Source organism: Montipora capricornis, chromosome 1 (assembly GCF_036669925.1).
Source record: "Montipora capricornis isolate CH-2021 chromosome 1, ASM3666992v2, whole genome shotgun sequence".
Taxonomy (NCBI): Eukaryota; Metazoa; Cnidaria; class Anthozoa; order Scleractinia; family Acroporidae; genus Montipora; species Montipora capricornis.
In genome coordinates this window covers 6,532,469-6,544,591 of record NC_090883.1, presented here as the reverse complement: position 1 = coordinate 6,544,591, position 12,123 = coordinate 6,532,469, and the positions used below count along the sequence as shown (strand labels likewise).

At 39.0% G+C, this 12,123-nt stretch overlaps 1 protein-coding gene and 1 long non-coding RNA gene across 3 annotated transcripts; one reads left to right on the top strand and one right to left on the bottom strand.

Annotated features, from left to right (window-relative positions):
* Nucleotides 1-1,730: 1,730 nt before the first annotated feature.
* Nucleotides 1,731-4,377, bottom strand: LOC138043945 (uncharacterized). The gene has a single exon (XM_068890517.1). It carries the CDS (start codon nt 3,454-3,456, stop codon nt 2,401-2,403), a length of 1,056 nt encoding a protein of 351 aa, XP_068746618.1. The 5' UTR covers nt 3,457-4,377; the 3' UTR covers nt 1,731-2,400.
* Nucleotides 4,378-7,135: 2,758 nt separating this feature from the next.
* LOC138043870 (uncharacterized) lies at nt 7,136-10,959 on the top strand. 2 transcript variants are annotated; one of them, XR_011131360.1, is made up of 4 exons: nt 7,136-9,439; nt 9,559-9,619; nt 9,772-10,590; nt 10,728-10,764. It is a non-coding gene; the product is annotated as an uncharacterized lncRNA (long non-coding RNA). The 2 variants fall into 2 exon arrangements; XR_011131356.1 differs by having other exon boundaries at nt 7,616-9,439; nt 9,772-10,959.
* The last annotated feature ends 1,164 nt before the right edge of the window (nt 10,960-12,123 follow it).

The following is a 12,123-nucleotide window of genomic DNA, read 5'->3' as shown; positions in this document are numbered from 1 at the left end:
TTTGCCATAACATCCAAACCCGTCTCGCCTATAGATTTTTTTACTCTGAAGGCCAAAAGCAAGTTTCGATTCAAAATTTGCCCCGATGAGTGAAAGAAGAAAATTCAGAACATATCTGTGATTTTTAAAAATTGGCATTTTAAAGACAGATCGAGCCCCGCTAATCATGAATGGTATTCGGCTTACCGGATGTCTCTGATCACTCCAATGGAATTTACTAAATTAGAAGACATGAACACTTGAGTCATAATCCCCAAAACAGGAAAGGCTGACAAGGTTTTGCTCTCTTTGAAAACCCTTAACCCGAGATTCCAAGGTTAAAAAAATTAGTTTTAAGAATTAAACGAGCGAGTAAACTTGATAATTTCAGTGGTCACATTTTGTAGTTTCTATCTTCCATCGCTTTCCTAAATTATCTCTTGCAGCCTGATAAACTAAGAACCTCGTAAGAGTACCGCTCATCACTTGAGCATTTTCTCTTTGGTTACTCCATGATCATACTGAAATATGAACATCTAGGGCCGCCTTGCTTTTGTGCGGGATAATTGACAAAAACATGGAGACGTTTCCCTCAACATCCACTCTGCGGCAGGCAGACATCCAGGCTTCGTACACGGTTGAAAAATTGAAATGGCTTTGTTCGGTAATCATAACAGGAAATTATTACTATTCTAACTTTTGACTTGTGTCTGAAATAGATTTCAATGGTCCAACTCAACAAAGACGTCGACGCTTTCTACTCAAACATAATAACAGTGCCACAGGTTGAGCGGACGTTTTTAAGGAGTTGTTACAATTTGTCCAATTGAAAGAATTAGGCTAATAATCAGATAATTAACTTTCAACGGCATCCGCGTTCACATGAAAAAGATCTCTTGTTTCTAAGTCCTGGGCAACTTGTTTTAAACTTTGTTGCTGTGCAATATACCACGTTGCTGCTCTCACTTAGAGACTTTCTGAACTTCGAATGAAAAATGAACTTATTTGTTGTCCAACCGAACTTCAGTTGGTATTAATATAAGTCAAATAAAAAGTGCCCTCTATGTAGTGGTTCGTGTTCATTGATATTGAAATAAATGATCTTGAACAAAGCTGTCTTTTGGCGGTAATTATATAAATTGGATACGGTTGTGCGAATTGTTGAGTACGTGTGATAACGATTTCAGTGAAAATGTTCTACAGCAATTTCCTTGGGCATACTATCTTTTCAAATTTTGAGTCCAAATGAAAGTTTCAGTCCCTACCACAGCTGCTCAAACAGCGCATTGCAGAGTACTTTGATGGCAACAATGTACAACGTCCTTTAATAGAGAACACTGAGTTTTTCTTTGGAATTTTCTTTTTGCAAGAAATCGTCCCGATCTGATTTAACATCAGTGTGTTTTCAGAAACACTCCTCCAGGAAGGAAATGTCCTCCTTTCAGCTTGTGACGAAAACATATTGTGTTCTTTCTTTTTTGAGTTATCGGTTGGCAAACAATGGACAATATCATCGTCTGATGTAATATAAATTGACCTTACACAGGCGTCAAGAAGTGAAAATTACACAGCAGAAAGTAAACTGTCATTATTTGTTGCTGGAAAATGTTTGACCTTCAGCAAAGAGAAGTACTGTGGACACGAATTATTCCTAATATCACAGGAATTATCAAACTTTCCGGATGCCTGATTGTGATGAAGCCCAAACATTCCACAACACCCTCCTACGTACGCAAGTGCAAACAGCTTCATTTCAATCACATTTGCATTTTATTGACAATACCTCTCGAATCAATGAATTGGGCCACATAAGAACTGTTCGTTTGAAAACAATTCAATGGTTTCAGCACACAACAATTCATAAGAGAAATTCATCATTAATTATGACATTCTTAAGAACCTTTTCCTTAGAAAACACAAAATTTCGCAGGCCTTGTCGAGTGTAAGGGCCTGAAACATTTGCAAAGCTGCTGCACCAGCGAGAAAATTATGGCACCGAGCTTTTCAACATTTGGAGATATAGTAATATTCGCCGAGGCATGACTGATTAGCAAACGAATGTTTGCATATGTGTAATCTGTTTTGTACTTTATTGTTCACAACGTGAAGGGGCGAACTTCGGAGAATAATACTGTGATGCGTGATTTACTTTCGTTCGGTCTCTTCGTTTTTCAAATGCCGTCATAAGCCATCCACTTATCCTTTTGATCCAAGCTTATTCAATGATTTCGTCATCCAGAACTTTCGTGGAACGGAACGTGACCAAACAACACAATCTTCGTTTCATCTCGCCATGTAGAATGTTTATCTCGCGAAAATTACCACTTGACGCCTTCTATCAAGCAGAAGTATTCAAAGCTAACCACCTTGTACCTCCAATGATTCAACGTGACAAAATGGCGCTAGTGGTGAATAATAAAGTTATATCTCAGTTTCTTGGAGAATCGAAACCTTAGACCAGTCCCTGTTCGCATCGCAATTACGGTCGCCAGTGCATTCATTTTCAATATCTAGTTGTTGCTCCTTTAGAAGAGGAGAACACGCGACGAGATCCATTTCAAGAGTCTCGTCACTCACGGCGGCCATTGATGGTTCCTTTAAAATTTTCTCGACAACTTCTTTTGGTTGTTTTTCCGGTGTATCGATCTCTTCGAGAATGCATTCGTTTTCGCAAGTACAAGCTAAGGTTTCTCCGCTTGTCGAAGTTTTTTCAACGTCGCTCTGTCTTGTATCTAACGAGCTCTCTGTTCGCTCCCATTCAACGCTTTCGTCCAAATGACACGACTGGTTGCTTTGTTTGAGTCTCTCCCGTGTCCGATTTTTTGGGTGAAAATTCGAACTAACAGCACTAGCAGCTGAACTACTTCTAGAGTTTTTAAAAGCACTCATGTTATAATACAACCTGTTTGCGTCTACGTTTGATATCACATCAACATCTAGACGAGAAAAACTGTTGCCACTTAATCCTTCGACATGACGCTTTCGGTTCTCGACCTCTTGATGGTGAAGTTCGCTGCGTGCATCCATGAAGGCTCTTGATATCACTTTAGCCAGGCTCTTGGCCTCACTGTTACTTTTGCACAAGACAACGTTGCACTCCACCGATTCGGATTTTGTTCCCGGTTGGTAGGTGAAGAAGAAGAGTCTTTGTTGCGCTTTAAACACCCCGCTGAATCGAATACGTCGTAACTGAAAAACCTTCTCTTCGTCCTCGGTGCTGTCTCTGTCCCTCAACGATAACTCTTGTTTGGTCATTTTTAACGAGTAATGGTCCATGGATTTAAGTTCTTCCTTCTTCGAACTGAAAATAGCCTTGACAGTGTCACATATTTCCGAAGCACCCGGGCTGAACAGCATTTCGCATCCCAAGTACTTCACTTTATAAGTTGGGGTATGAATGTTGAAGTCTACCCTGTGGTAGTCCCTTTCGGCGCCGTTGGTTCGTGATCGCAGAGAGTTGCGAAGAAAGCTAATCATGTCCCAAAGATGTCGTGATTTGGTAAGTGGACGAAACGTAGTCTTAATGTTCTCGATAGGTTCCGTGTCTTACCTCGAGAGGGATTCTCTCGTCATCACCCTCCAAACAAAGGCTCAGTCGATTCCATGTTCCGTCAAATCGATGACCACGATTTCTTAGGTCGAAAATCGCCTCCCTGGCAAAATTATGCCGAATACAAGGTTAACCTGGATCACGCGCCGAGGACGAGACACTTGACAAGTAGTATTATACGCGACACTCGAGTCAGAAACCTTTCCCTTCCTTCAAAACGATTCCGTCCGCTTCTGAAGACAAATCAATGCGTTCTCCCGGTGGCTGATTTGGTCCGTTTACACTTTCACCCACTTTCCTTTGATGTTCTTTAACTCTTCGAAGTTTAAGAAGACCGTGTTACTATAATCGAATTTCATGATAATAATCGCAAGATGTCGATGACATGACATGGCTTAAATAAATCATAACAGTTCGCTGCAAAGCATTCGTTCTTCGTGATTGCGTTAAGGTATTGTTTAACACCAGAATTTTTTTTAAGTGTCCGATCGCTCAGTTTATGCTCGCTATTTCTAATCCCGTGGAACGTGTAAAAAAATACAGTAAGTTGATCGGCTCCTTATCACCTTCAAGTCTGAAATCGGCTTTCTTGTGTTACAAAGTGACACAAGTGTCGTCTGGGTTTGTTTTTCGAGAAAATCAAACAAGGAATAATCACTATTTGCATAAATATTCCAGCTGCCAATTTGAGTTGCATGCGTGACCAACGTGGAAAAGTGATGGGATTTTACCGCGGAATCTCTTGATGACGATGCCGGGAGAAGTCAGCACGGATCAAGCAACCTTACAAGACGTTTGAGATACATTTCAACATTCTTGCGGTGTAAATCTATGGAAAGTGATAGTTTGTGTTCCTGGGGGCGTCTAATTTCAATTCCCTCGTGCGTGACCCAACAACATTGTCATAAATAGCTTTTTTCCCCTTGTTGACCAGGCGCTAAGTGGGTCATTTACTCATTTCTCGAAGACAGACGTTAACCTGATTTAGTATGTGCATCAATATGGCGGCAGATTGACAAAAATGTTTTCAAACATCTGTTTTTTTAACACGATTTTCCATTAGTCTAGATTCTTGCGATATATAGATTAGCGCAGAGAGATTAACATGAAGTTTGCAATATCTTTTTTTTGTGTGTGATGATTTAAGGGATTGTTTGGGTGGCATGTTGATCACACGAAGTTTCATGAAAAACCGCTGACCACAATTATCTGCCAAAAAAAGTTTGACGGACTAATTTTCTTCTGATAATTTGCAGGCAACCATTGTTTGCTGATTTTCTTGCTGCATTCTTTTAATTCATCACTTTATGTGCCGGTCTTCCGAAATATTTTGCATTGCTCCTTGGAATTTTTTTTCCTTGTTGTTGTATCGTTTCTTCTTCAAGAAAATCTTTTATAAGGGATTTGATGAATCCTATTGCGTTTTTGAGAACTGCATCAGGTGCGTTATTCAGCACGCTTTCCTTCCAAGGTGACATGGCTGAGTTGATAAGTTGTGCATCACGACTGAGCCATCCGATACACTGATATCAATCAATAAAGGCATTTAAATCAAATAACGCAACAAATGTCTTTATATATCTTACTAGCTTGTTTTAAACATGCAGTAAAACAGATGGTCCCTTTGCACGTGATACTTCAATGTTTTTCGGAAAACTGAAGCGAAAATAACCTTTTGGCAGCGAGGAAATAGGCGGATGCTTAATTAGCAGAAAACATGATTCATATGAATAATCAACACCTAAAGTGAAGGAGCTGATGTACGATCTCTATGCTATTCCCTTTTCCATTGGCACAACTCGGAAAGTGATTCGAGTTACTTGATTTTTTGTTTAAGAGTTGCTTTGTTTGAGTGAACACTTCAGAAATAAAAACTGAAGAGAAGTTCATTATCCTTATTTTAGTCCTATGTTTTTACCTTTTGGTTAGAAGGCTTCAGATCTCTTCTTTTGCAACCTCCCATGAAGCATAGAATCGCCAAAATAGGGGATTATTAAAATTAAGAGGTTATCAAACATGGAATGGGTGCTTAACTACCTTGGCCTTTCTGTTATCATACGTCTTTTGACTGATTCTAACTGCATTCGAGCTTTTGGCATTTGCAATAGTAACTAAAGTAACTGAGAACTCTCGTGTATCACGAACTCTAACATAATTCGATGCCTTTTGGTAAAGGAAAGCTACAATGGAATTTAAATTTAATCCAATCCAAGCGGACATCGTTGACAATTGACAGTCTGGTTTGCCTTCATTTTTATAGTGATGAAAGATGCGCATATGGCGTCATTGAAATCTACGTCACGAAGACCTCTCAAGAGCTGCAAACCGAAAACATTTGCAGCCAGATATCGTAAGGCCTCACGATCACGTTTAAAACGTCGACGGCTCGGATCGGCATGTTAATCATCTCGAGCTGAATTGCTTTACTTTCTGTACGAACCATTGAGCCATAAAAATCATGATTCAGGAATAACTATGTCGTCGCGTTTAAAATATTACTTTTACTGGTTTGCCGCAAAACGAAGGAGCTCTCGTACCAACTCGACACTTACGTATGCTAATTATTTGGGCGGTGTTAACAACAACTTCCCTTAAGAGCTGATGTTGTTTGTTCGCATTGTCTTCGATTTCTAGTCTTCATTTTATCCTCGTTAGTTTCATTTGAAAAGTGATGTTGAAACCAGGGAGACCTACGAGGGTCCAATTTAGTTGTGTTTTATTAGTTTGATGCAACGACGCTTTTCTCCGCTGTTCTTATCACTGTTCCTAAGCTCTTATTGTGACTTCGACCTAACTCGTCGTTCGTGAGTCTAAATCTTTGCTGTATTTGTTTCAGACACATTCATCTTCGAGTCAACTTCTTGGTGATTGGATTATCAAATCGAGCTATCAGCAGTCTCCTTGGATTGCTCCGTTTAAGGCATATTGCCAACATTGTGCCACACTGAAGCACGAATTAGTCAGGATCCCACAATCATAAGGAACAAATTATCAGCGTCTGGTTGATAGTTTTGGTGTCCTTTTTCATTTAATTTTATCAAAGACAATTTGAGGTAGACATTCGATTGATATATAAAAGAGATGCTTTCCGATGCAAAGATTAAATGCTTCTAAAGCGAGAAAGGCATCAGGCGTGTAATAAGTTTCAGGATCTTGCCGTTACACTGCTTCTCGAAGATGGCTTAAATTCGCTTTAAGTTCAACTAATTATTCTGACAAGCCTCTTTATTATTATTATTATTATTATTATTGCTTTTAGTAGTGGTAGTAGTGGAGGAGGTGGTGGTAGTTGTAGTGCTAGTGGTAGCGGTAGCGGTAGTGGTAGTGGTGGACGGTAGTAGTAGTAGTGGTGGTAGTCGTAGTGGTAGTAATGGTAGAGGTAGTAGTGGTGGAGGTGTTTGTAGGAGAAGTAATAGTGGTAGTGGCGGCGGTGGTGGTGGTTGTGGTAGTAGTGGTAGTAGTGGTGGAGGTTGTGGTGGTATTGGTTGCAGCAGCGCGGGTAGCGGTTGTGGTAGTTGTAGTGGTAGTGGTGGTGGTGGTAGTAGTGGTGTGGTAGTAGTGGGGGAAGGGGGATGGTGGTGGTGGTGGTTGTAGTGGTAGTGGTTGTAGTAGTAAACGTGATGTTCACAACTTGCCATGAAGAGTTTCCAAAAGATGAAAACACTTTTGTCTTAAAGCAATGACCTGTCACATCCTACCAGTTAGCGAGTGAAAGCCAACTGAGATTGGCCTTAACTGCATGAATTTTTCAATGCGACGATCTTTCAGTTTTATAAATTCAGTTTTAGTACGGTATCTTCAAGGCTCATAGTAAACTTTTGAAGATTAACATCACTAAACCTTAAACGATGGAAATTTTCCAGTTCCCGTCCCGATGATCATTAATAATGAGCGGCGATTCAAAAAATAACATGAAAATTTCAACTCGAATGACTTACTCAACCGTATGAGTGGTCTAAGAACTGATAACATTAATGACTATCACGGATTAAAAATTCTGAATACCCTAATTCCCTCTTGAAGGCCTCGGAGATAACACTTTTTTAAGACAAATAATTATTCTCCGTCACTTTTGGATAAGATTAAAACAGCGTATATCCGTTCCAATTAATTAACATCGTTGGGTAAAACACGAGAACAGGAAAATACGGCATTCGCTATCTTACATCCAAATTCCAATTTCTTTTAGTAACAAGGTGATCAAAAAGAGGAGTAGTTGTCACAGAAAATCCTTGCGATGAAGCAGGCAAAGGGGGTTATCGATCGGATGTTCGCCAGTGGTTTGTGTGATCTTGTCTTGTTTTCGATCTTTTCCGGCTTTCACTAATTTATTTAGCTGTCAGTGATAGGGGAACAAAAATTCTCTATAATCAAGAACCAAGGAAAGTTAATGCCTTTATGTTTTCCGTCAACCGTAAGTTTCCATGCCTTCACACAAACAAGAACAAATTAAACGAAAGTGGTTTGAGCGTGCTCGTGCCATTGAAATTCTAGGAAACCAGAGTAATTAATAGTTTCCTGATAGCAACAGCAGAATCGTTAAGTAAATTAAAGTCAAGGTTCATCTCCTGTCAACCGAGCCTAATTAAAGATCTTAACAACATTACAGCATTCAGCGCTGGTCATATTTTCTTTAAATCAATTAAAAGAGTGAAAAACGACATTGCTTCCTGACACAAAAAACTCTACACACAATGATCTAATTGTGACTTGGAACTTTGTTGGGATTTTTTTCACCCTTTCCCTCTCTATCACATACGCCAAATATTTCGTGAGGCTGGAACCAGACGGGTTCAGTATTGTAGCGTTTCAGACGTTTAAATCCATTAATAACCGTCAAATGCGATCGATAGTCGTTTTGTAGATGTTTCAATGGAGGGTTCTGTTGCCCTGTCGCTTCTCTCGCCCAATAATTAAAATTTCCTCTCGCATCTCTTCTCAGTGACCAAAACGTAGAATTGGTAATAGACCTTGAAGTTACCCGACACTGTTTTTGGCAACAGACTGCCATCAATATCCTTAGTTGCCCTTGGTCGCCGGGGAGAGCAAAGGATTTGCTTTACACTTTTTTGCATTATTTATTTCAACTGTACCATTACTTCCAACAAAACATCACAGTACTTACATTCCAGCATTATCTAAATACTATGAGTAATCATTGATTATGAAGTGCGTTCGTTGGGAGAACGTTGGACGTTGGAATCACTAGAGACGATGCATTTTTGTAAATAACGTCTATCGAACACATGATTATTGTTGTGTAAGGTATGTAAAATATGGCTCAAAATGGAAGGTTTAATTTGGAGTAAAGAGGTGACGACGTCACAAAAACTAAATTTGCGAAAATCTGGAACGATCCGGAACTGAGAGGTTATCATGACTGAAAAATGTCCCTTGGCAAAAAAACTGCAGTGTGTTAATGTTAATCATGCTACAGGTTAAATTTAAATTCAGGTTAAAATGATTTCAACCTACTGTATAATTCATGTTTTCATGAATATAATCAGATTCAAATATTCTCAATGACCATGGACAGTTTGATATGTAGATCTCGTGAGAGTCCCCATTCTGATGTAGTTTGAATGTTACTGGACTATAACGTGTGGGTTTTGGGGACAAAAAGCAGGGGCACCCAACGGATCTGTTCCTCACTTTATCTGTTCCCCAGAGGAATCTTGCTGGCTGGCAAAAATACGGGTGTTTCGATGAGCTGGCTGGGAAATTTATCATTGATAGAGGTTTTGCCTGGGAATTACTGACTTTTTCTAGCATTTCAACCCGAGCTGGCTGTAGAAACTCTGAAGACTGAGAACGACAAACGACGGCTGGTCAGAGTGATTGCGCTTGCGGAAACGCGCGGAGGTTCCACAGATCGACGAACACGGATTGTGCAGTTTTCCTCATTTACATGTAAGATTAATTTCCATTGTTATTTTATCTGTATGCTGAGATTCTCGTGATGTTCTTCTACACTGAATTGAAATGAACAGAGTGAATTTAACAGTATTAACTTGTATTTTCATTCACAGTTTTTAGTTTCGACCAGAGTTTCGACGGTGTACAATGTGTTTGGTGTTAGCGTTTTCGGAGGTATAAGACTTCCTATTGTAGTTGTTTTAATGCTTTTTTTCGGTTATCTGTATTAGTCAAGTGCGTGATGATCTTTTACAGTTGAAGCGAATTGAGCCAACGATCGAATTGTAAAAAATTGACGGCAGTACGTATTTTTCTTATTCGTGTAGGCAGCCACGGGATCAACCAGGTGCTTTCCTCAAACACAAGGTAAAAATCAAGAAAAATTCGCACTTATTTTAATTTAGTTTATTTCGTTAGAAAGACGATTTATTACTCTCGAGAATTCCTGCAAAGAGATCCTTTTGTAAGAACCTGTTGGCAGATATTTGGCATAATTATACAAAACCCTGTTTAGTTAACTAAAATCAAGCAGGTTCTATAATTATGTGAGTAACAGTTTAATTGCAATAAACACTTTATCCAAGGAGTTTGACTTTGAGATCGCAAATATTTATTTTTCTGGCAATCAATACCTATATCTCCTACATACAAATTAGGACCTTGTCAACAATCCACTTTAAGCCTGCATCCAAGCATCCCTATTTTGCCAGACAAAAAATATATATATGTTCGTATATGCAGGCTTTTACTATTGTTTTTTTTTTCTCTGACTAAGAAAACTTTGTTGGTTTTGGTCAGACTGTGGTTTTAATTGTGAGAATGCTTCTGATGATCAGCTGTTTGTATTGGGTAGAGTGCTTAATTAAGACATACTATTGTTCTTACAATGTATGATTCTGTCAGCAATAACTGTTGTCATCAACACATACATTGACAAAACAATTATTTGTTATTGTGACCAACAGCACTAATTCTTTTTTACTTGGCAGATTGTTTACTTTTCCTTTTCAACAATCACAAATTATCTTTAGTCATACACATGTACTTTGTCTCTGTACAAAGCCAAACTGAGTTAGGCTTGTGAAGATGGGCATTCTTTGTTTGTTCATTCTTACGACCCTCTCTCTTCCATCAGGTTGAGTTAGGTTGTGACGATGGCCATTCATCGTTTGTTCATTCTTAGGACCATCTCTCTTCCATCAGGTTGAGTTAGGCTTGTGATGATGGCCATTCATCGTTTGTTCATTCTTAGGACCATCTCTCTTCCATCAGGTTGAGTTAGGCTTGTGACGATGGCCATTCATTGTTTGTTCATTCTTACGACCATCTCTCTTCCATCAGGTTGAGTTAGGCTTGTGACGATGGCCATTCATCGTTTGTTCATTCTTACGACCATCTCTCTTCCATCAGGTTGAGTTAGGCTTGTGACGATGGCCATTCATTGTTTGTTCATTCTTACGACCATCTCTCTTCCATCAGGTTGAGTTAGGCTTGTGACGATGGCCATTCATTGTTTGTTCATTCTTACGACCCTCTCTCTTCCATCAGGGTGAGTTAGGCTTGTGACGATGGCCATTCATTGTTTGTTCATTCTTACGACCATCTCTCTTCCATCAGGTTGAGTTAGGCTTGTGACGATGGCCATTCATTGTTTGTTCATTCTTACGACCCTCTCTCTTCCATCAGGTTGAGTTAGGCTTGTGACGATGGCCATTCATTGTTTGTTCATTCTTACGACCATCTCTCTTCCATCAGGTTCAGTTAGGGCATTCATGGTTTGCACTGAGAACTTTGTTTCCTTTGTGGCCCTCTATTCAGTTGTCTATTAAGTTTCAATTCTCCTTTAATGTGAATGGCTGCACATCCGTGTCATTGGGAGGAAGACGCTCAACAGTTGTTCAGTCATGGTAACATTTTAAATTTTATTAAAATGATTTATGGCATGGAGAAAGTCCATTCATTTTGACCAGTTTAAGTGCTAGACCTATATGGCCTGCAGAAATTTTACTGATCTTGTTATCCATCCAGCTCAAGATGTGACTGTCATATTTGGCGAGTCAAGGGAATTTTTTTTTTAATTTTTTAGTTGATCTGGAAAGATATATAGCTAAATTTGTTGACTGCTCTGCACCATGATGACAAATAGATCTTATTACCTTAAGCTGTTTTTTTTTGCCAATCCGCAAAGACATTCATTATAAATAAACATGTTTCAACTTAAGCGTAAGGTTTCTGCATCTAAGAATTACAGGGGCTCGAGTTTACTTTTTACAAATACTAACAATCACAGGATGCCTACATAATGTGTTTGACCCTTGGTATTATTGAATTTAGAAGCAATGTATGAGAATAGCAAAAAGTTCCATATTATTGTACAATTCTGGGATAAATGTTTGCATATAAGATGAGAATAAACTAACCTTCATCCGAAATGTTTTTCTGCGTTGTTATTGTGGCTGCTTGTGGGAAATTTAGCGATTTCAAGGACGTGTGTTGCTCTGGTAAAAATTGCTACAATTTGCCATTTTCAGCCATAATAACAACAGCACATCATTTCAGATAGTTTATCCTCATCTTGTGTAAATATTTATTGCAGAATAGTACAATAATAATTATGGAACTTTTTGCTATTCTCATACATTGCTTCTAAATTCACCCTTTGTGTGGGTCCCCTGTGA